This window comes from Scleropages formosus, chromosome 18 (assembly GCF_900964775.1).
Source record: "Scleropages formosus chromosome 18, fSclFor1.1, whole genome shotgun sequence".
Lineage (NCBI taxonomy): Eukaryota > Metazoa > Chordata > Actinopteri > Osteoglossiformes > Osteoglossidae > Scleropages > Scleropages formosus.
Genome location: NC_041823.1, coordinates 253,904 through 280,731, shown reverse-complemented (window position 1 = coordinate 280,731; position 26,828 = coordinate 253,904). Strand labels below are relative to the sequence as shown.

Here is a 26,828-nt window from a genome sequence, read left to right as displayed (position 1 = left end):
GCTGGGACTGGGCAGGTCTGCCCTTCTCTGCATCTTGCTCTGGGCTCTTGAGCCCATGAATCATTTTACTCCTTGTTCATAGAGAAATTTTGGGAGGAGAGCCACCCCTCGGTAGATTCACCGCCGTTCTAGACGTTCTTCTTCTGACGAGTGTGGCTCTGGCTGTGGTTCGGTTAAGGTTCAGAGCCTTACAAAGGGCAGCGTAACCATTTCCAGACTGATGGGCTTCAGCTACTTTTCTCTGGAGCTCTTCAGAAACGTCCTTTTCTTCATTGTGCCATGATGTGCCTCTGTGAATCTATGATTTTTTTTAGTGGGACTTTTGCTGGTGTTTGGGGTTTAACTGGTTGAGAACGGTATTGGACTGGACTGGTGAGTTGCAAAGTGATGTGTTGCTACAGGCAGAACCTTGGACATGGTTTCATAAGTTGTGTGAAGAAGGAAGAGGTCCGAAAGACTCGCGTCACGGCGGCAAGTAAAGCGCCAGTGCAGCAGAAACAAGTTATTAGAGGGTCCCCAAAGGTGGCATGACCTCCCAGGGACGTTGAACACTCACCGTCTTCCAGAAGGTACTCTCTTTCTTCAGCTCTGAGACGGTGCATTTGAGATGGCGTTGCCTGCTCAGCTGTGATGATCTCGGAGTAGCCAGGAGCAGAGATTCTCACCTGCCACGTTGCTGAAGAGTGGAGTTTCATGCCGACCGTGTGTGTGTGTGTGTGTGTGTGTGTGTGTGTGTGTGTGGGTGGCATGAAGGTTCTCTGTGTGAAAAGCATCTTCTCTGGACCATGTGTATTTACTGAGTACCATTGGATCTACAAAGAGCAGCACACGTGAATTTTGGCCCTTGAATGGAGAATTTTGAATGGATTCAGAACAACAATGCACTATTTTAGCTGCGTTTGGACTGATGGGACCTGTTACTGTCAGCTGTGACCCACACCCCGTGGAGAAGGGCCCAGTTCCTGCAAACACGCATGTGGGGAAAGGGGAAGTGAGAGGCCAAATTGGGCCGCTGATCCAGACCAAGGGACGAGTCTCCCTCGTATGCAAATGGCCTCCACCCTCGGCCCCGAGCCGCTCCCAGATCGCTGCAGCTGCTTCCCGTTTCTGGTGAGCGGCGGGTGGCCATCTGCCTGGTGGCTCGGCGCGAAGCGGAACGAAGCCGCTCGGCTGCCTGGCGCGCTCTGGCCGGACACGTCCGGCCCTAAGGCCCGTCCTCCCCCCGGGAGCGGGTCGGCCGTGTGCCGTAAGCCCCGCCCCGGGGAGGCGTCTGCCTCGAACCGTCCTGCTCCGAGGAGGAGCTCGCACTTCGTCGCCGTTTCTCCCTTCCTGCTCTCCTGTCCCGCATGAGGATCTTTGGTTGCTCGCTCTTTGTGTGCACTGTGTGTTTCAGTACTGATTGTTTGCGACCTCTATACATGGTGTATCACAGTGCGGGTGGGCATTCTGTGCGTATTTGTAACCGTGCACTTTCATTTACTCTGTGTGCGTGTGCGTGTGAGGGAGACAGAGCGTCACCGGCAAACAGACCTGCCCTCCGTTTGTCTCACCGGAGACCGAATTCGATCGTCATACCAGAGATTACCGTTCTTTAAAGTAAAAAACAACGCCATTGACATTTACTCATTTATATATAAAAAACTTTTAATATTTCACAAGCATATATTTTGCAATGGGTTTATAGTCAAGTAATCCAGAAGAGATGGTATAGTTATTTCCTACCGTTCTGGAAAAGTGAACTTCAATATAGACGCCACAGGGAAAGAGCTGCTTTACACAACACTTCTTACACCGAGGTGTGTATGTGGTGCAGAAGGTTCACACCGGTACATTTACTAAATTATTCTACTTTAAAAAAAACAATAAATTAAAACAGCAAAATAAACATGCTTGCAACATAAATACCATAAACATGTGAAGCACTGCATTATTTTCAGAATGACCCTGGATTGTAATTGACTGTGTGTAAGGGTTAGGTTCATGTGGTCTTCATGGAAATTATGCTTTTTTTATTATAGTTCTAACAATATAACACTGCTCACGTGCAGCACACGTGTAACAATGAGCACATCATTACCTGCTGAAACACTTGTACGCGTTCGGGCTGCGGACAGTGGAGTGGACAGTGGATCGGACGCTGGACCGAACACTACAGCGGACACTGAGTGGACACTGCAGTGACACTGGAGTGGACGCTGGACCGGACACTGGAGTGGACAGTGGATCGGACGCTGGAGCGGACGCCGGAGTGGACAGTGGAGCGGATGCTGGAGCGGCCAGTGGATCAGAGGCTGGGCTGAACGCTAGAGCGGACACTGAGTGGACACTGCAGTGACACTGGAGCGGACAGCGAAGCGGAAGCTGGAGCGGACAGCGGATCAGATGCTGGACCGGACACTGGAGCGGACAGTGGATCGGACGCTGGAGCAGACGCCGGATTGGACAGTGGAGCGGATGCTGGAGCGGCCAGTGGATCAGAGGCTGGGCTGAACGCTAGAGCGGACACTGAGTGGACAGTGGATCGGACGCTGGAGCAGACGCCGGATTGGACAGTGGAGCGGATGCTGGAGCGGCCAGTGGAGCGGACGCTGGAGCGGACAGTGGATCGGACACTGGAGCGGATGCTGCATTGGACACTGGAGCGGATGCTGCATTGGACACCGGAGCTGACGCTGCAAACGGAGCGCGGCGGCCCAGGGCCCGGAGAGCGTTTTCACCCATCCCACTCCGTGCTCGCATCATGCGAAGCTGTTTACTTCCCACCCAGTTAAAGTATCTTGTGCGATGTTTTAAATTTGAATCCAGTTTTAGAAAAAAGAGAAGATTAAGCGAGGCTCTCGCGCCCTTCCCAGCGTGCATCTTGCACTCGAAGTGAAAGGGAGCGGACAGTTATTAATTAAGCTGCGTACTCTCGATGGCGCTGGCTCCAGGAGTGGCAGCGGTGTCAAGAACGGTTCCAAAAAGCTTCTTCGGTTTGCACACGAACGCAGAGGGGTCCAGGCGGACGGTCGATCGCGCGTGCCGCCTTCCCTCCTTTTCTTGGACGCGTTTCCTTTACTTTTTCTTCGTGAACCGCTTCAGAAATGTTGAATAACTTGATGTAAGCGATTTCGGTTTCTCTTTGCTCGTAGACGTGTAAGTGCTGAACGCCGTACAGGAAGTTCAGAGCAGAAATAGATGTCTGAGCAGAAGTCGAGTTTTAATTCAGAACGATTTTCTGCAGAAAGGGCTGCGCCAGTCTGCCCGACACACACACACACACACACACACACACACACACACACACACACACACACACACACACACGCACAACAGAGCCGCTGAGATGGGACATATCAACGGTCCAGTTGCTGGAGCTCTCTGCCATTGTCCGCCGGCGCCGTGTCCCTCACGGACACTTCTCGCACGCTCCGTACATGCGGATGGCAGCTAGCTGGACATTGCGGCAGACGTTACAGAGACTTTTTGGGGCTTCTCTGCCGCACAGGACACGAGCAGAAGACAAACACGTGGACGCGACGGGAATTTCGTACGTTTCAGCTGTTCAGAACTCGCTTTGTGACAGTGTAGAAAAAACAACAGCAAACAGTTCAGGGGCCACTCAATGCTTTTTGTGAAATATACAAAAATATTGAATAGTACATATAACATTACATTTCTATTTGTTCAGATGTAAAGTATGACATGCAGAGGTGATGCGTGGGAAGGTAAAAACACACCTGTACAAAACTTCCCAAGATTCATTGCAATTTTTCTTTCTTTCTTGTGTATTAAACAATAACAATTATTTAAACGTTATTAATACTGCAGTTGCTTTTCCTCTTCGTTCAGTTCGCATCTTTTCTATGAGGCATTCCAGAAGTAATTGCTGTCCAGGTTTAGTCCTTTCGTGTACTTTGTAAAAGGAAACATGCAGCAGTGTAAGGGTGAGGAAAGTGACAACACAGGGTGTCCTGTGCTTGTGTGTGTGTGTGTGTGTGTGTGTGTGTGTGTGTGTGTGTGTGTCTCTGTCCCACGGTTCCCCCTGCAGGCCATCAGAAGCGGTGCTCCCCTCGGGTCATGTGTGAGGAGAACTCGTAGCGGTCCTGGCTGCGGTGGCCACACAGGTTGCACTCGAAGGGGTCCCGGAAGCCGTGGCAGCCCATGTGGATGGTGTACATGACGTGGTCCAGGAAGAGTACTCTGCAGTGCTCGCACCGGTACGCCCTCACCTGCTCGCCCTCATTGCTCAGCACCTTGAAGCCGTCGGTGGGCAGCTCCAGGCCGGCGGCGCGCAGGGCCTCGTACTGCCGTGGCTCCTCCTTGACCAGCACGCCGTTGCGGGCCCCCGGCGGGATGTGATTGGTCAGGTAGATGAGGCCGGTGGCGCCGGCCGGCCGCTCCTCGTTGTTGCTCTCGGTGTCGGTGGAGTCGTGGCCGCTGTGGCTGGGGGAGCCGTCGCGCTCGCTCGGCGCGCACTTGGCCTTGGACAGGAGCAGCAGGTTCTCTGCCGCACTGTCCTTGGCTGACAGGCCGTTGCTCCCGGGGCCCTCGCTCAGGGGCTTGTGATGGGGGTAGATGGGGCTGATGACCACCTCGGAGGACGAGGCTGGGGAGGTCTGCACCAGTGGCCGCAGCGACTCCGCTCCCAGGTAGTTGATGGCGCTGTTGATGGCCTGGTCGATGACATGCGGCTGCATGAGCTCGGTCTCCTTAAAACTGGCCGAGCCGCTGTTGTAGGACAGGTCGGACAGGCGCTTCTCACCTGCGGATACGAGGTGGGAACAAAGGGAAGCGGGGTGACAGTTACAGGTGATGCTGTTTGGATGCCGCCGCACTCCTCAACAAGCAGAAGTCATCTGTGACTCCACCTTAGGGTGGAGGGTTCGCTGCCTGCTCTGCTCTGATGTTCCCTTTTGGTCCAGTGGCATTTCTGTCCTCTCAACCGGAGAGAGCTCTTCCACCCTTTGGTTTAAGCGTGAGCCTCGACAGATGCTTGCCAACTGAGCTTCTCCCTCTGCCTCACTCATCTGACCGTGGCTGCTGGGTGTGGAGGCTACAGTATTAGTGTGAGCACCACCGCCTCCACGCCTTACTGGTGCACAGATCCCGGTTCCTGGGCAGCTACTTTTAATGGGCTCCAGTTGGAGGCTACAGAGGCTACAGTGTCCAAGATGTTAAACGGCAGGAGGCACATGGTGGCACAAGGCTCTCATCGAGCGATGGGCTCAACATACCTCACCGTCCCGGACTGGCCCCACCCACAGGCAGGTCCCCGCAAGCCTGAGCACTTTCCCTGAAAGTGGCACGTTAGAGCACCGGTCTACAGAGTGGCTCCTCACACCGTCCGGCCGTGCGGGGCCGATCCTCTCTCTCTCTCCTCACGATCTTACAGCTGTGAAGCTCTGACAGGGAGGAGCTTCGTCTGAGACAGTGAACCGAATCAGGTGCTCCGCTCCTCAGCTGCAGTAAGAACCACGAGGGATCGGCCACCCAGGGACCACATTCAGTGGATAAAGTGGGCCTTAGTCCCACGAAGTAGGCACAGCATCTCTGAAGAAGGTGCACTTTACGGTGTGATGTAAAACACTTTTTAAAATGCTCACTGATGATTCAGAAGTGCTCAGAGTTCTGCTAACCGTGTCCTTTCGGGTTACTTTCGTATTTTATCGTTAAAAATCGTGATTCCAGAGCTGTTGGCTGGCACGTGATCCGACTGACCATAGGCGATGTGTGAAAACAGCTCTCTGCATTATGTGTCAGTTCTCCGACATCTAATGGCCCAGCCGGTAGCGTATCGCTGCTGTTGGGAGCCATTGTGTTGTCATAGTTTCATTCTGGGTTCTTTTGGCTCATGCGGCCAGATCTGGACGTTTTGTCCCGGAGTGAACCGCTCTGCTTGTACAGACAGCTCATCGCCAGCAAAGAGGAACACAGTAAATCAAGTCAGCAGCATGTAAGGTAAGCATACACGTTGTGTTTCTCTTTGCCTACTCGTGTTAGCAGTGAGCACCTGCGTTCTGCAGGCACACCTGTATCTAGGTACACAGAGGAAAGCAGACTTCGCCCTTACCCACAAACTTCTGTGGCATAGAACTCTTACGTTTGGCTACATTATTAGCTAGTCTGTCTAGCACCAGGGCTCTCTCTGTTCCCGCCCGGCTTAAGTCTTCACTCAGCTCATTCTGGTTGCTTTCTTCCTTTACTACTGGAAAGCAAGACAGAAAAGTGACATTTAGGATTCAGGCGGTTAAATCCGTCTCAGCAAAGTTCACAGGTATGTTCAGTGTTTTCCATGTGTCTCAAAGGGGTTATTGACAGCCAGGCTCTGTGCTTCAATGTGAGGCCACGTCCGTCCGCTTCCCGTTCGGCCCTAGAGCCTCCGCTCGTACCGTCCTATATGTGCGTTTTTCACAGGCTGCTCTCTTACTTATTCTTTGTATTTTAACTTTTCCGGACGCATCCGTCGATTTACGAACTTTCGTTATCGCTGTAAAGAGACGACTTTTGGCTTTCGATACCTTATCTTTGATTTGCAGAACAAAAAATCAATATAACGAAATGTATCCGAAGCGTGCCCCAAAAAAAGTGAACATCCCCTGCTGTGCGAGTAAAGCGCAAGCGCAGTAATGTACTGGAGTTAATTTCCTGTCTCGTATTCACTTTCCTTCCTTGTGTTTCCGTAGTGGCGGTGCAAGAAGGACTGCCAAGCCTCCTCCGTCCTCCACCCGCCACAGCTAACAACTGTTCTTCTCTTCACTCGGTGATACGGCAACCGGTCCCTAGAGTAAACCGCCTTCTTTGTTTACTTTGAGTTGTCTGCACTTTTTTTTATCCAAACTTAACTTAATTATTGAATGTTCTTTCGCTCCCTACTGGATATCAGGAAAACAAGTTAGTTTCTGAAACGCACTGCCAAGAAACATACCCATTAACAATCTCGTTAAGTGTTCGATGAATAAGTAATTTGTTTTGAAGTGTTTTATACTGTATTGGAATCATGGGTTGAACGTGTGTTTTACAGTGTTAGTTACATCTGGGAAAATTGGTTTCAGGTTTTCAGATGAGCTGGGAATGGATTACTATTCCTCTCGTTTGAAACAATGGGAAATCGGCTTTCGGCTTTGCAAACTTTAATATCTGCGCTTTTTTCCGAAATGGATTAATGTTGTAAATCGAGGGATTGCTGCATGTGTCTAAAAATAAATATTTCAAGAAACCTTGCGTGGATCGTAATTGGCTATTTATAAATGTCTCTTTAAGCTGAATTTGAAAATCAGCAATGTCTCTAATTCAAATTAAACAAGACGGCTGGACCACAAAATAGTATTTCCATCTCTCGCAGAGAAGTGGGTAAACGTGGTAGAACTAGATGCAATCCTGCGGCCTTAATTCCTTCCTGTTCGTATCCTGGTCTGTAAAGATTGCTTACTACTTAGGTAATAACCTCCAGAAGTCCACTGTCGCACACTGGGATCCCCGTTCTGAAGACACCAGAGCCGCTGCGCTCATTGACCCACAGATTGGCTGTTGGAAGTCTGGCTGGACTGTGTAAGAAGTGTCAAACCAATGTGCTGCACCTCATGTTTGCTTAATGGGTGTGTCAGAGTGATGCCATTAAATATGTTAGAAGTTTGCCGCCCACGGGACACACCTGAGTAGATACTGTTCTGGAGGCCCATACACTGCAAGTAGTTGTGACAGCGCTCCTTGTGCTCCTCCAGTGAGCTCCGCTGTTTGTAGCTCCGCCCACAATACGCACACTTGTGTGGCTTTCCAACTGGAGATAGATGAGCCGATTGTGAGTCACCAAGCTACTGCCAGATACCGTATAGAGTATTTTCATCTACAAGAAGAATGCTTCAATCCCAAAGCCTTGTTCTTTGCTTTGCTATAAAAGCAATAAATAAAAGAGTAGGGATTAAACTGTGAGTTAGTCATGTCTCTTAGCCTAATCGACTCCCCGTCACAGTCAGTCAGCATCGCAGAAGACGCTGATTTTACGCTTTAGCCCTCGGCCCGGTGCAGAGTTTCAGAGGCTGGCCTGCCGGACAGCTGGCTTACCTGAGTGAGTGCGAAGGTGCCCTGTGAGAGCATCTCTACGGCGACAGGCATAGTTGCACAGGTGGCACTTGAAGGGTTTCTCGCCGGAATGGAGCTTGATGTGACGCAGCAGGTTCCCCTTCTGTGTGAAGGAGGCCCCGCACTGGTTACACTGGAAGGGACGCTCCCCTGTGGGGACACAGTGAAGAACTGTCACGCTTCTAGAGCGCACTCCAACCCCCCATTCCCTCACCGACTCCCCTAGCTCCATCAGTTCGGGTGCCCAGTCTTTCCTTCTGCAGTATTACTTGGAAGCCTACACCTTCTCCTCTGTCAAAAGTTGGGTGCCTGATCCTTGCTCCAGTCCATCACTTGGGCACCTGAGATCGTTCTCTCACTCGCTGATCTTTTCCTCACTCCCACCATTTGGGGGCATGTACTTTTCACCTCTAGGTTACTCAGATACCTAATCCTTGCCCTGCTCCCATCATTTGCGAGAGCAATGCGTCTGTCTCTCGGTTCTCTTCGGAGCCTGGTCCTTAACTGCTCCCATTACTTGGAAGTCTGCTCCTCATCGCACACCTACCACTCTGCTACCTAGTCCCTCTCCCACTTCTATCACTCTAGCACCTGGACCCTTTCCTCATTCCTCTTACTTGGCAGCCTGCTCCTCTCCACACTCCTACCAATCCAGGAACTGATGCTTATCCCAGTTCCATAATGTGGGTCCTGGATCCTTTTTTCAGTTCCATTACTTGGCAACTGGATCGTTCCCCCACTCCCATCACTTGGATACCCAATCCTCTCCCCACTCCCATTACTGGGGAACCAGGCCCTTCCCTCATTCCCATCGCTCCTTTCACCTCTCCTGTCACCTTCTCGCTGGTCAAGATTTGGTCGTAGAGGCGAGTCTTCTCCACTCTACAGTCAACCGTGGCGATGCCCTGGTAGTTTCACCCATTCTTGCTGCATATTCAGAAAAGGATAATTTCCCTCTCATTGAGAACGCAAACAGAAGCAGCTGGGCATGTTGTGCAACAGCTACGGTATCTATCATTGTGGTCAGAGACAGACATATAAGCTGGCAGCTGTCTGCTCCATTTCCATGAAAGCTCCTACAGTAGTACGCTCGCACAGGCTACGTTACCTGAACTGCTCTCGTAAAATAACCTTTTGCATAAAAGGATAAACCTGGCTACCACTTTTGATAAACGCACGGCCACAGTGAAAGCGAGAAATGAGAAATATGCCGCTTGCAGAGCTGTGTGAGGCCTGCACTCCCTAACCTCGCACCCCGGGGTGGGATGAATGATCGAAGTAAAGATGCATCCATGAGCTGTGGACACAATGTTCTCGGAGATATGATACATCAACCTGAAGCTTGAGGCTTCTCTCTTCAGCACTGGTTGTGCTGTGGGTCCTCTAACCAGGAGTTGAGGCGAGCAGCAGCGAACCGCCGCCGGGCTCTGCTCATCCCTCTGTGCTGACAAGCCCCTCCAGAGGTGAGTACAGCGGTCGAGCGATGGCGCTATTACGGGCCGAAGTGGGGGTCGCTGTTGGACACAGATTCGGAGCGGTAGAACAGCCTCGGGGGGGAGGGGGGCTCGCACAGGGCGCATCTCAGTTACCCGCTCACCCGGCACTCCACGTGCCGCCGCCGTGATCGAACAAGCGGCTTTCAGACTCAACCTGCCAACTTCGCAACGCACCACTGCCTGGGTCAATTTGATCTGAAAATCTCATTTTTCCCTCTTCTTCGTCTCTAAAATAAGAGCGGCACATCACAATGCAAATTCAGACTCATTTAAATAGTGAAGGCAACACTTTGTGTTGAGAGGCACTCTTCCTGAACAGCAGTTCTGGAATAAACCAATCTGGGGTGTTCGCGTGCTGTGGCGCTTCGGCAAGGGTTAATGTGCCTTTTTGTCAGAGCTGCTGTGAAGAAAGTCTCACCAGTGAAGCAGGAAAAATATATATTAAATAAATATATAAAGGATCTCATTAAAAATGCATTTCTGGCACACAGTTGCAACAGAGAATATTTTATATTTAAATGAGAGCCACTTCATTATATGTGTTATTATCCGTTCTTGAGCATTTACATTTTCCTTCCATTTCTTTTTGCCCCAGTTTTGGTTTTATTAGTCTATCAAGATCAGCAGTTCAGAACCGTTTGAAAAATGTTACCCACCAGTGGCTGGAAATCACTGCAAACAAATATCTCTTATTTTCACTAAACATTATCAGCTTTTATATATAAAACAGTCCCCCCCCCCCCCCCCCCAATGAAGTTCGATGAAAGTGTCTCTTGCCACACTGTTCAAGGTGCTTCTACTGCACTAATACGAGCCATAAAGCAAAGTGAAATTAATTATGCCATTGCTTAATTCACTCTGAAATGAAACACTTTCTAACTCACACGAAAATGGGACAGATGCCGAGGTGAAGAACATTTCCAGCTTACAATTCCAGACTTAATACTGAGTCAGCAGTAATTGAAACTGAAGGTTTGTTATTTGTAGAGACTTAATTTCTAACTTGAACAATCACAGCACGGCAAAATGCTTTCGGGCAACACGCAGCGCACTGTCCTCTAAATTGGTGCGTCGGTACAAGACGATCCCTGATTTCACTGATTTCACTGCACACACAATACACACGCCTAGCACACACACTACACCCTAACCCTACGCACTACAGCTTACACAGTACACGCTAACCGTACACGCTGCACCCTAACGCTACATCCTAGCATTACGCACTAGACCCTAACCCTGCACACTACAAGCTGCCCTGTGCAGTAGTACACCCTGACCCTACACAGTGCACCTCATGTCGCCTACCTACTGAGCTACGTGCCCTGCGTTCCTCGCGCTGAGGCTGTACTCCACCTCCTGCACCGTGAGCCAAAGGTGTGTGTCGGAGCCCCTGCTCTGTCAGTGAGCGTGGGTGTGATGGTGGAGGATCAGAGGGCGTCGCGGTCCTTACCAGTATGGCTTCGCTTGTGCACCATCAGCACATTGGGGCCAATGCAAACTATCCCACAGATATCGCACTTGAGCTTCCCGTTGGGCAGGCGGATGCCCCCGGCCGGGGAGTAGGCCTTGGCGTCGGGGCCCGGGGGGACGCCGTTGAGCTTGGGCCCCGGGGCGTGGAGTGCCACGCGCAAGTCCTCCGCGCTCTCGTCCTCGCCACTCGCCTCGCAGGCGTGCGCGCTCTCCTCGTCACTCTGAGCCTCTAGTTTTATATTAGCGGCTGGAAGAGAGAGCAGGGCCGTGTTTAGAAGAGGCACGTCTCTCTGCGCGGCTGCCCGCAGCGACTATACCTCTGTGGGGCCTCGGGGACCGTGCCGAATCCGGGGGGCTGGAGGTATCTGCTACGGGGCTGCATTTAGCATAGGCACAGGCACAGGCACAGGCACAGACATTTAGCTCTGCAAGGCTGCGTCAGTGACGATACCTGCGTGGGCTGGCAGAGCGACGTCTCTAAAGCGTCACCTCCTAGTGGAGCTCCCTACATGGGAGCGGCGAGCTGCTCGCTTTGCCGAAGGCGGCTCACAAATCTACACATGTCCCTCGTGGCTAAAGTGTCTGCGGAGCAGGAGCGGCGTGTCAAGAACTGGAAGATACAGTTTTGAACTTTTGATTCCCCCCCACCCCCCGGGATGCTGACTGAATTGCCATACGGTGGCCTCCAGGTCATCACCTCAGTAGGTGCTAATGACCGGTTGGGCCTCCGTTTCCCAAGTGCGAGCAGCTTTATTAGTGACCAACTGTACTTTTCCACTAAAGGAAGAAGGAGTGGGAAACAGGCCTGTGGACGCTTTCTGTGTTTCTGCACCTAGATCCAGCTGCCCAGGCCAACAGGGTATAGTCACCGAGTGCAGGAGCACGTTCAGCACATGACAGTTCAGTCGTGCGACACGGAAAGAGAACGCTCTGCCACACAGACATCACAGACACCTGGAAGAAGCGGTTCGGTGCGGCGGCTTCCTGCAGCATGTGGCTTGGTGCGGCGCGAGGGCGGGGTCTGTCTAGCCCTGGGGACTGAGCCGAGCTGCAGGGCCCAGAAGCAGTCGGTGGACAGGAAGCGGTGCGCGGAGGTGCTGCAGGGCACGAGGAAACTGGTGTTCTGCCATTAGCGTGCCGCAGCAGGAGGTGCCGCCAGCCCCTCCGCGCTCTCGCGCACGCACGTGACGAGCAGCACACGCTCCGCATCGTGGACAGCGCGCCCAGTGGACGTGTGGCGGTTATGGGCTCGCGAGCGCAGCCTCGCCTCCTTGCCGGTGCCTTCTGAACCGTCACGAGAAAGGTGCCATTTCCTTTCGTTGACTGTTCAGTCGGACAGCCGTCGCGGGTGGTCACATGGCGCTCTCGAGAAGCAAACGACAGGCACATAAACAGGAAGCAGAGCGGCAGGAAGAGGTATGATGCTGGGGGCTGCGCAGAGGGACACCCGGAGGAGATGAGCGCAGCGCGCAAGCCGGGCGTCTCAGAAGCCACGTCCGCTCGACCTTCCGGCTGCCGACCCGACCCGATCCTCCGCGGCCCTCGGCTCGCCACGTAACGTGTACGGCGTGTCGGAGAGCGGCGCGACTCCTCTCTCGCCTCCGTGTCTAAACAACGTATTTCCCCCTTGACCGCCGTGCTTCTTCGCAAGGCTCGTCCCGGCACGCGCACCTTTCGGATTGCGACGCGTCATTTGTTGCGGTCTCCCCCTGCGCGTCGTCAGTAACAACCCGATGTAAAAATGGAGGAGGAGCCGCGTGTCGAGACCAAGAGCGTCGTCTCTGCGTTTGTGCCTCTGGGTCGGCGGGAGCAGAACTGCGGCCCGTGGTTTGCATGTCAAAGTAGAAGCAGTACAAGTGTTTCCTCATCCCACCCGCTGTTTGTGCGACGTGAAGAGGAACAAGTGGAAATAATGAAATATAGGAATCCAGGGAAAAGAGGAAGCTTTAGACACACGGACGGCCCAACTGAAATACCAAGAATTATGGAGAAGTGAGCGAAAGGGAAGCTCGAGCAGGGAATTGTACAACACCAACTGAAAGGATCTTTTCACTCGCGGCCTCCTCCAAAAACACACCCTTTGTGCAACTCGCCGACTGAGGCAACAGCACCATTTTTCTCACGCTGCCCAACTGGAAGTTGTAACGGGCACAATTTGAAGTCAGTGAGCGACTGGAAAGACACTTGTCAGTATCCCACACAGGAAGCAGGACATTTCTGCTGCGCTAATTTCCAATCCAACGTGCAATTTCATGCGACAGACGTGCTCCCTCGACAGCTCGATTCCCCCCATTTACCTGATGCTTTTCTCCAAAGCGACTTACAGTGTTGAGGTTACAATTATTTACCCATTTATACATCGGCATAGTTTTGTTGGAGCAAGTTAGGGTAAGTACGTTGCTCAAGGATACTATAGGCAGAAGTGGGGCTCAAACCTGCAACCTTTGGATCCAAAGGCAGTAGTGTCAACCACTACACTATCAGCTGTCCCCGACCGTGCCTCGCGTGCCCAGGGAAACACGCTCTGCTTTGCAGCCGAGTTCAAAACCGCGGCGCAGGTCCGACATCAGGGTTGATCATCGAGGGACGAGCGTGGGGAGGGGGCGTCGAGGGTCGGCCGCGTGCGGCACTGTCGGCAGAGAGGGAAACGGTACTGCTGACCGGAGCCTCGGGAGGAACATGGGGAAGTCGTGACTAAACCGAGGAATGCTCCCTCATGGGAAGAAGTGCTTTTGCTTTATGTGGCCTCTTGTCACACATCCTACTTGAGAAGTTACAGGAATCACGTGTTCAGCAGTTCCCAGCAGGGGACGGTGGCCGAGCAGGGCGTACGCGAAGATGGACGCGTGACCCGGAGCGCTACGTGCGCCGTCCCCTAACCGATGCATCGCCACGACCCTCTGTGTGCCGGAGAGACGAGGTCCGAAGGAGCACTTCGAGCGGAGGCAAAGACCTGCTGCGCCGGCCGCCTCGGCTCTCGACGCAGATGAAGCCAACGAAGCCAGTCTGGAAGTAAAAAATGGCAGGTTCGCGGCAGGTTCCTGTTTGCGCGCTCCGACTCTCACATGCTAAAAATAAGCCTGCAAGCTGAGCTGTAGAGCAGAGAGCGAGCGAAACCACGCAGAAGCGACACTTATCGATGCGGTTCTGAGAGCGCCAGTCTCGATAAGGAACGCTCAGATTAGCAGAAAGCCTCTTGCAGGGAGTGTGCTCTTCCACACTTTCTTTGCAGCTGCTGTGCATTTTCGGGAACTCGAAGTCGAAGCGGCACGAAGGGGCTCCAGATCTGTGCCCTGCCGCCATCCCGCCTTCGCCCGGCAGGCTGCTGGCCTTCGCGCTGAAAAGCGGCTCCCTCCCGCTCGGGGTCCCCGTTGGCCCGGTTGGCCCGGTTGGCCCGGTTGGCCGGCGCTACTCACAGCGGCAGAACCGCTCTTTACTTTGTGTTCTGTGACGGTTCCTGTGCGGCAGGATACAGGTGTGTGAGACGACAAGTACAGCTGCTCTGCCACGTACACATGACTGCCTGCCTGCCTGCCTGCCTGCCTGCCTGCCTGCCTGCCGCAGCCATCGCCGTGCTCGGGCAATGCTTCACGAACCATCTCCACTTTACCCCATCGCAGCGCCTCGTGACCTTTCTACAGAGGCTGCGGAGGAGAGCAGGATTCTTATGGGAGAGGAGCAGCTCAGCACCCTTATCTGAGGGTAAAGGGCGGCCGGGCTGAACGCCTCCACAAAGCGGTGAGCATCGGCACACCGTGACTCCTGGACCGTGGTTTCAGGCGCACGTCCCTCGAGCCGTCCTCCTTGAGCCCCGCAGGGAGCAGAAGTGGGCGGGAGTGTCTGGACACTGCGGGATGACTTGAGCCCCCCCAGTGCGCCTGGGGTTATCAGCGTATCTGTGCAACGTCTTGATAAAACAGTCACTTCCTCCTACGCTGACGATTAGATCTGCCGGCTCGGCAACTCACACACACACACACACACACACACACACACACACACACACACACACACTTGCACTCCGAAGAACGCAAACACACTTAGGCATGCCATATACAAACACACACTCTCTGCACAAACATCGGCTTACAAACCGCAAACACACACACTTGAACTCCAAATGTTCACACCCAAATCCACAGAGCAGATCATGCTCCTTTGTGCTCTCTGCTGTGATCCCTTTAGCTCTGTCTTCCTTTCTGAGCAGCGTCCCTCATCTACAACATCAGCTAAGATCATGCAGAACGGAGGCTAGGAGCGCTCGTACCCTGGGCGGTACTGGCAGTAACCAGAGAGAAGTGCTCGTCTCCTACCCATCGCATGTCCCTACTCTTCTCCGGATGCTCACCGCAGTTATCTACCCAACGATTTTGCCATTATAGGGAATCTCACGAAGATAAGTAATGGAAACATGCAACGACGCTGAGCCAGAAACAGCTTTATAGACTTTGCTAAATCTGCGAATAGAGCGCGGCAAACAGAAATGAATTTCAATTGCTCGCAAGCTCAGACAGAAACAACCTGTTTGCGCAAACATAGCTGAACACGTGGAGACCTGGGGAGAGCAGGTCCTCTGTACAGGTCCGGTAATCTGGCCCAGTAATCTGGCCCTCATTGCTACAGAGCGGTGGCAGAGCGGTGGCAGGCCTGGGAGATGTGGCTCTGAAACCAACGGCAGCCCCTTGGCTCCGCTCCCCTGTCTTTCCTGGTCCCCTTCGCAGCCCCGTTTCATTCTTTGCTTTCCGGCGTGTCATTGTCTGCGGGGGATCAGCACATCTTTAATGCCGTGCTCAAAATGATGCTCTGACTCATGTTATTTACTGGAAAGCAGCCCTGACTTTTCTGTGGAAAGACCAGATGCGCGACAAGGATTTTCTGTTTGAACAATCCTACATGGGCTCCGCTCTGAGGAGACTCTACTCTTTAGTCAGAGGTGTCTTGTCGAAGCGCACCAGCGCGCTGCTGACGCCTTTAGCATTCCTAACGTTTTCGCTCTGACTTGCTGCAGCTGTGGAGCACGTGGGCCCCAACGGCTCGAGGCACGGGTAGAGCGCCACAGTCAAACGGAAAGTTTGGCGGTTAGAGGCTCCAGCGCTGCGCAGGAGTGCCACGGAGGACAGCTGCAGGGCAGACGGGAAGCCGCTCCCGCTGCTGAGGATGTCAGTCGGGCAGCGGGCGCTGCAGAAACCGCTGCTGGAATTTCCAAAGCAGACGAAACGGGGCCCGTAATGCAGGAGCAGCACCTGAGCGCTTCGGTAGCTCTGTGCTCACGTGTCCTGTGGGCAGGAGGCGCTTCAAAGGTCAGCACCTTGGGCACCAATCCTGCACGCTGCAAGGAATCGCAAGCCTGCACGAGAGCGAGGTTCACGCTGCAGTCGGAGCGCGACCAAAACAAGATGTGAGAGGAAGCTGAAATAGGATGTGCAAGAGTTTCCTAAGTGGCTGTCAGCGAGTTTCACCACTCTGGAGATAAGGGCTCGAGGAAGGTGAGCAGGCATTTGCTCGAGCCTCACGGCACCTGTACCGCAGAGGGGACAGCTTGTAGCACCGCCTCATGGACACTGCTCAGCTCCCTCAATTGCTTACTGAGCGCACTCACCCTCCGCAGGCTAGCTCTGAGGACTCAGTATACACACACACACACACACACACACACACACGCAGCTGATGGTGCTCTGTTTCATTGTTTGTGTTCGGCTGGCCAATGCCATTGTCCCTAACCCTAAGCCACTCTAGCACCTCACAGTGCTGCACGGTGGGACGTGCTCAATTCTCCATACAGTCCCGAGATTGAATTTCAAGCTCAAAGTCCATCTTGCTAGTTGGATGTTTAAATAGTTTAAAATGAATTAAATGCAGAGATGTACACCTGTAGTGTGAACTTTTAACACAAGGATGCTCATGCCAACCTTCTAGCCATACTTTGTGTGAAGAATTGTTTTTCTTGTGATCTAAACTGGTCCCTAACTACTTTCCAACAGTAGTAATATCAGTCCTTTGGAATGACTCTCTCTGCACCTCTCAGAGTCATCTCCTGTCTCAGTTGCTCTTCTCATCATTTCAAGGGTTTTTTGCAGCTAAGTTGTCCTTCTTGCACCAAGAAACTCCTTGTTCCATGGCACAGCAATGGGAGTTGGACGGACAGGACCGGTCAGTGACGTGTACCAAAAACTGATGGTGCCAGCTACAATGGTACCTTCACAAAGTGAACAGATCCTGAACAAGAGAGGTCTGCGAATGACGACCATGGGTTTAGAACATCATATAAATTAGACCTTCCTCTACACTTCAGTGTGTTGCTGTGAAGAACTGGATCAGTTATGAGACCCACACACAATGTCTGACCCGCTTGTCCCATTCGGGGTCGCAGCCTGACACAGGGCATAAGGCTGGAGGGGGAGGGGACACACCCAGGACAGGACGCCAGTCTGTCGCAAGGCACCCCAAGCGGGACTCAAACCCCAGACCCACCGGAGATCAGGAGCCGGTCCAACCCACTGAGCCACCGTGCCCCCGTTATGAGACCCCTATATGTCATTGGTTGGGGAATAATGGCAGTAGGACAGTTAACAGTCTCAGAATCCCTGTCACTACCATTGTCCACACTGGATACACCCTTTAACATGCTACCTTGCATGTTTCTCCCTCACTGTACACGTAACCACTAGCGCCATAATACTGCACCTCACTGCATCTCATGTTGCTGGGGATCTAAGCGTGAATGATGCAACTTCCCTTGTAGGAGTTTTTACGGGAACAAGTTGGACTTGATTGTGAGATAAAATTTGTGTCTGATAATCATAAACGTGCATAGATTAGTACTGAAGGGTTTGGCAGAGTACACCAAGGCTCTGTTGCACCTCTTCTTTAGTCTCATCTCACCCTATTTAGTGCCAGAAGGCAATGAGATTTTAGGAAAACGTTGCTTCTGATCACATGAAATTCTCTATCTTCTAACACCTGTAGTGGATTTGTCTCCCTCCAGGGAGCACCTTGACTAGTGTAGCACCCTGTGCTTCCAGGAGAGGAGCACCATGACCTTGAGTTGGGCAACCAGTTACCGACAGCAAGTAAACCTCAGAACTGGACACATGCAGCTGCTAAAAGCAAATTTGCTCATTTTGCCTTCAGAAATTGAAAACGTAGAGACGTGACATTCAGAACCTTCCCTTGGATGACCCCGTGCATTGTACTGTCCTCTGCATGTATTTTCTAGTTTATCAGTCACTTCCCCCTAGATGCTCATTTAAGTCGAAACATAATATAGCTGGAAATCAGGGTAGACCGAAACACTGATCTCAGTATTTGATGGCACACTAGACTCCCTTCAGTCCAAGGATTTTATCCGCTTCTTTTCCCTGTGAGAACTAACTTCTCCGTCGTACCACTTGTATTTCCGTCATCGTATTTTGCTGTGAATGCCAGTAGATTTGATTTGTGTTCAACAAGAGAAATTGTGTCTCAGACAGGTTCATGTAGCTGCGATCTGTGTGGGCCTCTGTCATCAGCGTTTGTGTCAGCAACTGTGCTAAATGCCACAAATAGTAGCCGTGAGGTCTCTGTGCCGAGGACACCCTGAACAGGGTGCTAATGCAGGCCGAAGGGCCTCACACGGAATTGACGCGGACCGTGGGCCCGTGCTTCCGTCGGCACTAGCGTGTGGTGGGCTCTGTGGACTCGGGACGCGCAGACAGCTCACAGATAGCGCTTCTCCAAATCCAGGACTTTTCTTCTAACTTCATATCACTCCATCTCTCTTCTTCTTTCTGCTTGTTCTACTTTTGTGGCAGGAAATGCGATCAAAGCGTCCATTGCAACACGGGAGGCAAAAACATGTTCTGTGTTCGCTTGTTTTTAAACGCCCTATTTTGCAAACACTGAAAGCAAGTGTGGGTACTTACAGGGTTCATATAAATTGAAATGGAGACTTTCCTCTGTATATACCACTCCTAAATAGTAAATATGAGGGATAGGATAGCATAGTACAGTAAAACATTTTCTTTATTTCTTAAAAGCGAAACATTTTTTTTTTTTTTAAGTTCTTTAAGCAAAACATTATTGTAATACCACCATTCTCAGTGTTGAAATATCACAAGAAAACTATAAATTCTTAAACGACAGAAAATAAGGTTGAACGAAGTACTTGGCTAAACTGGACAATTAAGAACACAGTTGAGGTTTTGCAGGATGCTCTCTAATGCATGTTTAGCGACCCTTAACTGCTATCTGTACAACACCCTTTAACCAAGTAACATTCTTATGCACTAAATTTGAGAGGAAATTACATTTATACTATTAATGTATGTAACTCATAGCTCAACACGTCTTACAATGTTTGGGTTGTACACTGTATTTACGTATAGCCAATGCTTTTCATCTAAGCAATTTACAGTTCTGAGCACATTACAATGAGCTAACAAATTGTATATCAGGGTAATTTTTTGTTGGAGCAATTTTGGGTGGATACCTTGCTCAACGGTACTACAGCACGATATGGGATTTGAACATGCAACCATCGAGTCCAAAGGTGCCACCTTCTGCCCCCAACAGCATAACTTACTGAAAATGATGTAACCCTTCATCCAGCAGAGTAGTTTTTACTGTATCACTTCAGTTCAGGGTAAGTATCTTTATCAAGAGCACTAGAGCAGGAGTGGCAATTCGAACCTGGGTTTGTCAGTTGGAAGGTGACGACATGAACTACTCTGGCGGCCACCGCTGCCATGTAGAGACAGTAAAAGCAGGTAGGTAGCTGAACGGCCTTGCGGTCTCCCATGTGTCCACCATTTCCAGAACTGCTTATGAATTTTACTACATGTAGGACTACAGTTAATTTATCTTTAACTATATAATATATACACACACACACACACACACACACACACACACACATAGGAGTTACAGCAAATAATGAAAATGACACATGGAATGGGCTTCAGAATTTGAAGTAACTGAATTTCCATGAAAAACACGGTGACACACATGACTCCAACAGGGATCGGTATCAACGACCGCTGTGAGGGAACTGTTAAAGAGGTTGACGCATCACATCACATCAGCTGCGTGTTGACAGGTCACAAAAAATCTGCAAATACTTTAATGAATAAGGGGCAGCTGCACTAAGACCCGTGGCGGGGTGTGAAAAACCAGGACAGTCGTGTTGGAAAAGAGGAAGTGTGTCCTCAAGCGAAAGCTCTCGGACAAAGATCCCTGGACAAGCATCGCTGGAGTTTTCTGAGGACAGTGGTTACAACATGTCCACGTGACGGCTCAGAGCAGAAGCACCATCGGTATTTGTCCCACCCTGGTTGACTATGCATCCTGACCTCTGTCCTGTCCAGTGCATCCCACTGCAGCACGCGGCGAAGCGAAGCATGTCTGCAGGCAGCGCCCTTTCACGCTATTGTGTCGCGTGCACAACATGCCGGCAAACGGGTGCGTGAGGCCGGGCCCGTGGGCAATGGGTGGAAGCTGACTTATGACGTGGAACATGTGAACGAGCCTGTGGCAGGACACACGCAGGGCGGTGATGCCAGGCATTTGGATGGTTGGGGAGGAGCTTCACGTCGGCCCTGCGCTTCACTCACCGAGCACCTTCTCCTCCTTGATGGCCTGCTGCTGCTGTCCTGTGCTCGCCGACAGGTCCTCGGGGACGGGCATGGGCTCGTCAGCCTCCTCGAGGGCCTCGTTTGCAGGTGGGCTGTCCCTGCCTGGAGAGGGGAGCACGGTCAGGGGAGATGCCCCGAGGGCCGACGGGAGAAGTGATCCGATATTCCTCTTCCTTTGCTAGGCTAGCGTTGCTGCGGCCGCAGGGAACCTGCACTCAGGTGTATTCTTGGCCAAGGCAGGTGCACAGATGGCTTCTCGTGCATCTCAAACACCTTTAGCTGCATTAGTTTAGGGTTGGCTTTAAACAGCACGTAGCTGTGTGTCTGACCCATTAACATGTTTTAGTTTGGCCCACAGCAGTGGGTGGCTCATGTTTCCATGCAGGCCCAAGCAGGGCAGCTTTAGAGCACTGTGGTCTGGGTGACCCATCTATGACCACGCAGCGTTTTCCGCCCTCCTGCCACCGTTTCTCTCCTCTCTCAGTTACATCCCCCCAGACACACACTCAGACCCTTTTACCAGCCCTTGCCAGCGTGTGTGTGGCAGTGGACATGGGGTGCATCCTCACCTGACATCTGGGACAGGTCGTGACTCTCCTGTGTCTCCATTCGGTGAAGGTACTCTGCAAAGCGACAGCGCACACATGAGTTCACATGTAATCAAGGCAGAGATGCCACGTGCGACCGAGGGGCCGGTGCTGCTGATTAAAGTGTGCCCCATCTCGCCATCGCCACGGCGACGCTGCCTTACAGACGTTTCCATTACAAGCGTGACAGGGTGGCAGTCTCTGCAAGGTGGGCTCTGTGGGGTGGGGCTCATGGGGGCGGGGCTGCCAGCAGTAGACCACATTTGTTATTTATTGTTAATTTCCCAGTGCATAATCACCCAAAGACGCAAACTGACTGCGACAAAATTAAGCAGAAAATTAAGTGGCCCCTGGGGCACGGTGGCCGGCTGGACCCCCAACATAGCCAGCTGCTCCGTGCTCTTGTAGGCGCTAATTTACTAAGCACGCCTGAGTGCGCCGCGCTCCGGCGACTGACACAGCGGCAGACAAAGGACGAGAGGAAGAGTGACACCGCGGGTGGGGTGGGGTGGGGTGGGGGGGGCGGCACGGGGAAGTTTGTGTGAGAAGAGGCAATTTAGCGCAGGACGCTGCCCTGGACCGAGCAGGCGGCCCTGCATAAGTGAGCAGCCACCAGCGCAGCGGGACGCATTAATAATGCAACGGGGCGTGTGGCAGATGGGCCGAGAGGCCGCTCTGAGACGCGTGCGCTGTCGGCCGCGCTGCGCAGGGAGAAGTGAAGCTCCCCGAAATAGCGCACCGAGCCCAGGGGAGAAGGGGAACCCAGGCCTTCCTGTTTCACTGACAGATGGCTCCACGGATCTGGAACAAACAGTGGGAAGCGAGCGGCCCCTCCACCGAGGTCGGCCTGAAGAGCCAGCCCGAGGGCGGCGCCGATCGGAGAGGCCCGGGGCAGCCGGGAGCCGGGAGCCCTGCGCTGGGACCGCAACGTGTCCTTGTGCTACCGCACATCTGGCGCTGCCTTGAGGAGGGGAATCCCTGACCTGCACACACATCGAGACGCTGACCTGTCGCACCCAGGACTCAGACCGTTGCCGCCACTGCTTCACGGCTCTCCTTCGGGGACCCGTGTCGGCTTGTGTTTCTGCTCTACGGGTTCACAGAGGGAACAGCAGGAGGCCTGGTGCATTCCACTCAGGAGGGACCCAAGATCAAATCCCAGCTCCTGCTGTAGTACCCTTGAGCAAGTCATTTACCCTGAGTTGACAGTAAAAATTTCCCAGCTGTATAAATGGGTCAATGAGAGTAAGCAGCTTTGGATAAGTGTTTGGGAAGAGCATAAATGTAAATGCACAGCGGTTTCCTGGGATGTCGGGCTGCAGTCTGAATGTCCAAGTGGCCTGTGGGGCGTCAGAGCTGTGCTTCTGCTCCTCGGGTCGACCGTGGGATGCTGGCCTTCAGCGAGCCGGTCTTATGAGCAGCACCACAGCAAAATGCCTCCTCTGTCTGCGGAAGGGCTTTACCCTAACATATCGGGGTGCTTCTCCCAGGGCCGTGCCGTAATCCAGGCCCGGGTAGCACAGCGTGGCGTCGCGGCCCTGCAGGGGTACGGGGGAATTCCAGGCGGGCAGGAAGAGCCGTGGCAGCGGGGCTCCGACGCTCACGCTGCTTAGCTGAGTGGCAGGAAGAGGGCTGCGGGTTCACTGCTGCGCCTTCCAGTCCCACCTCTCGGGGGTGGGGGCGGGGGGGGGGCGGGAGGGTGTGTGTGCCGAGTTGAGTGTGAACAAAACAGGGTCAGGAGGGGTGGGAGCTGGTGGCAGCAAGTCCGTTAAACAGACAAGATGCAGCAGCACGAATATGCAGCAGAGTCACGAAACACACAGCGGCAACGCAGGAACCCGAGGGACACTGCAGTAACACGCATCCCGACAGCAAACACACTCCTATTCCCTGGAAACACAGTTCAGAATGTGAAGTTGCAATGAGTGTGTCGCTGTGAACGGGAGACCGAAAGAGTGACGAGTGCGTGTTTGTTGGTGGAAAAAGGAGCTCAGAATGGAGTGTTTCTGCCGTGTTCTCTCCGAGCGTGTGTGAGGGAATGGCCTTCGGGGGGGGGGGGGTTTCCTGAACTGTCTGCATTTGCATGTGTCACACCCCGCTACACCAGTGTGTGGCAAGGAAAGAGTTCAGAAACTGCACCTTGGAGCCCCCCCACCACATACACGTAGACTCTCACACCCACATGGTGACACTATATCTTTGTGTGCAGCGTCTCCTACTCTGACATAAACCATCGTCACAATAATGTCATGTAAGAAAAATATCGTAATAATGCGATACGGATGAAGATCCTGACATGCTGACCTCTTACAAACGATGTCTGTTTGTGTATCATTTACATTTACATTTATTCATTTAGCAGACACTTTTGTCTAAAGCAACGTACATCTCAGCAAAAGTACAATTTCTGCATTACACTAAGAGAAAGAGACACAGGTACAGACATGTGACTCAAGCAAATCTAGTTTGTTACCTACCACTTGCAGTTGCTGCACCGAGGTTCATCGTTCGATTAGGTGCATCAAACACAGGATAGACAAATCCTGATACCCTCCCACCAATTTTTTTTTTTCTTAAATATTATAAGATACACAGACAATCACTAATGCCGGAATAAAGGCTCACTGTGTCACTGTGTCCCGGTGTGTTTCACTGTGTGTGTCACTATGTGCGTCACTGTGTATCGGTGTGTGTGTGTGTGTGTGTGTGTGTGTGTGTCACTGTGTGTTTCTGTGCTCACAACGTACACCGATGGACACACACTATTTGCTGATCATTACCATAAATAAAAGTAATGAAATAATGAAATAATTAAAATGATATCAGTGAAAGAGGGAAGGTCAGGAGAGAAAACAGATCCCGGAGGAACTGAGTCCCGTAAAACAATTTTCGCCACTTCCTCCAAAATAATTTCTACATCTTTTCCACTTCGGACCGTTTTTTTCGTTTAGCTTCGACTTGTTTCATGAAGAACAACGTTGTTGTTTCACTACGAACCCATTTACACCTAAATGTTTCGATTATTTATGCGAACCAGCAGCGGCTCATGATGGAGCTGAAAACGATACATTTATCATGATTATTAAAATAACGGAAATTCAAGTCATCAGTTCAGTTAAAGGAGATCAATGAAAATGTTCCACTCACGCAAAGTGAACGAATGATGTGATTTATTTATCTATACGTATCCATGTATGTATGAATATGAAGGAAATATCATGTATAATAAGAGCAACGAAAAGTGAGGAAGTTTCCTCGTCTCGTGTCCAAACGCAGCAGAAATTCCGGCCTCTTTTCTGATCCGCCGACTTCGCATTTTCTCACTCGTTTCGTCGCAACTTTTTCATACAAACCGAGCGAAATTAGCTGAATGAAAACAACTGAAAAGGTGTTTCGACGAAACGGGGACGAGAAGCCATCGACGGCCGAGTTTGTTACTTTGTAGCGGAGAACTGAGCGCAAATCGGATTTTACACGCGATAAAAGAAGAAAAACAGCTTCTAAAAGACGACACATACACACACTGTTTGAATTTCGTTTTTTTATAACGTGACAGAGTAGGAAATAGAGAAATTGCTCCAATGGTTTGCAAGAGAAAATTCCATACACGGAATTAAGCGGAACGCGTTTATTTCACATTTTCATAAGTGTCTTTGTAGTTCATCCCGTTAATAAGTGAAATGATTTATTGTTTTACAATTTCCCCGGTTTTCAGCGCGTCAGTAATAAATAAAAGACCACTGACTGGCCGTAGGGCACACGGTTCACTTCAGACCTTTTTATTCCCAAAATACTACATTAATACAAATCGAACTTTCATACGGAGAACCAGTTCGGTTCACTGTCGTTCTTTCGTTGAGTTTTTGTTTTGGTTTTTTTTTTTTTTTTGCTGTTTAAATTGAAACAATCCGGCTTTTCCAGCGGCTCCAGCGATTTAATTGTGTAAAGTCAACCACGTGTCTATTTCAATGATTCTTATTATTACATGGCGAGAAAATGAAAGTTGTGTTAAATTTCGGCCGACTAAATTGTGCGTTTAAATTCGTTTAATCCCAAAAAACGTTCTAGAGGTGGAATTTCGCGAAAAGAACCCACCGTTTCTTTCGGTTTGTGTGGGTAAAAGTGTCATTTTTAAAGTGTCTGTTAATATTAATAACTAAGGCAGCGAAAAGGCTCTGCTCTTCTCTGCTGAGTTGTATTACCGCCCAAAAACGTGGTTTTCCGGCTCTTTCCCTCTGTTTTTACCTCTTTCTTTCCTGTCTAACGGTCCTCCGCAGGCCGCGGCTCCGGGTTCAACAGGTGCCCCCCAGCCCTCCCCACTCCACAGAGCGGATATTATAAGAAGTGCAATTTACTAATTCCTACAGTTTATTAGGGGAATCCAGCGCAGCCGCTGCGGCTCCTCTGTCCGCATCTCTAGTATATTATTATATGATCTGTGTGTGTGTGTGTGTGTGTTTGTGCGACTAGCGGAGTTTCGGGACTGTTCCGTTACGGGTCCAACCCCCATCCCCCCACGCAGCCCCCACGCCAACCCAGAGCCGAACTCCGTGGGTCTGCAGGTGGCCGTTCCCCTATGCGCTGTGTGTGTGGATCGCGTGATCGCGTGTCATCCCAAACCAAAGTGACACAAAGTGACACAGACAGACTGAGTGAGTGAGAGCGACTTGGCCGTGGGGATCCGATCGATCCGCGGAGGAACTTTTGGGAGTCCCCGTTACTTCCACAGTCGAGTCCACGTTCGCGCTACTACTTGTTTCCACGCCGTGGGAACGCACGCGCACCTGCCCACGAGAGCTCGGACCCCGCACAGCAGCAGGCAGCAGCACTCACTCACTCACTCACTCACTCACTCACTGTCCCACCTCGTGGCTCGTCTAGTCTAGTGTACCTAGTACCTGGCTGTACCGTACGCGGCATACCTGTGGCATGTGGCGACAGAGTGTGTGCGTGTGTGTGTGTGTGTGTACACGTGTACCTGCTAGTCCGTGGGCGCTGCGCAGCACGAGGCTCCTCCAGCCGTCCGCCGCTCCATGCGCTGGGCTTGTGAGCGTAGCGGCGGCGGAGCGGAGCTGCAGCCCGGGTCCCTCCCCTCTCCACTCCACTTCCTCCTTCCAGCCCAGCATGTCCGACTCTGCGAGCGCGCGCCGCCCGCTCCCGCGCGCCCTTTTTATTCCGCCGCTCTGCTCCGCTGAGGGGCTCCTCTCCTGCCAGACCAAGGGAGGACCCCCCGGCGGGCCGAGCGACCGTCAGCGGGGCGGCCGTGCGTGAGGGAGCGTGAGGGAGGCGCGAGACACCGGAGCGCGCACACTCCCCCCCCTCAGTTAGTTATCTCTCTGCCTATCGATCACCTACAGGGTGAGGGTGGGGGTGGGCCGGCGGTGAAGGGAGGGCAGGGCGGTCTGTTCCCACGGGTCACCTGCACACACACGCACACGCGCACGCACACGCACACCTCTGAGCTCACAGACACCTGCAGGTACGCATAACGGTGTGACGGGTGCGGACGGGAGCGCGGGGTTCGAGTCCCACCTAGACGCACCTCTGCTGTATCCCTGTGGTTGGATCCGCGCACACACACACTACTCCTCTCGACGCTGACT

General features: G+C 52.1%; 1 protein-coding gene across 9 annotated transcripts; it reads right to left on the bottom strand.

The window, feature by feature from the left end:
• Positions 1–1,682: 1,682 nt before the first annotated feature.
• Positions 1,683–26,507, bottom strand: ikzf1 (IKAROS family zinc finger 1 (Ikaros)). Of its 9 annotated transcripts, none has more exons than XM_029260022.1 (8): positions 26,204–26,507; positions 21,208–21,261; positions 20,618–20,740; positions 11,011–11,277; positions 8,044–8,211; positions 7,634–7,759; positions 6,083–6,187; positions 1,683–4,744 (listed from the first exon to the last, which is right to left on the bottom strand). In XM_029260022.1, exons 1-8 carry the CDS (start codon positions 26,349–26,351, stop codon positions 4,035–4,037), a joined length of 1,701 nt encoding a protein of 566 aa, XP_029115855.1. In that variant the 5' UTR covers positions 26,352–26,507; the 3' UTR covers positions 1,683–4,034. The 9 variants fall into 9 exon arrangements, with proteins under 9 accessions (XP_029115855.1, XP_029115856.1, XP_029115861.1 ...); XM_018734636.2 differs by having other exon boundaries at positions 1,684–4,744; positions 6,053–6,187; positions 26,204–26,505; XM_029260021.1 differs by having other exon boundaries at positions 1,684–4,744; positions 6,053–6,184; positions 26,204–26,505.
• Positions 26,508–26,828: the final 321 nt, after the last annotated feature.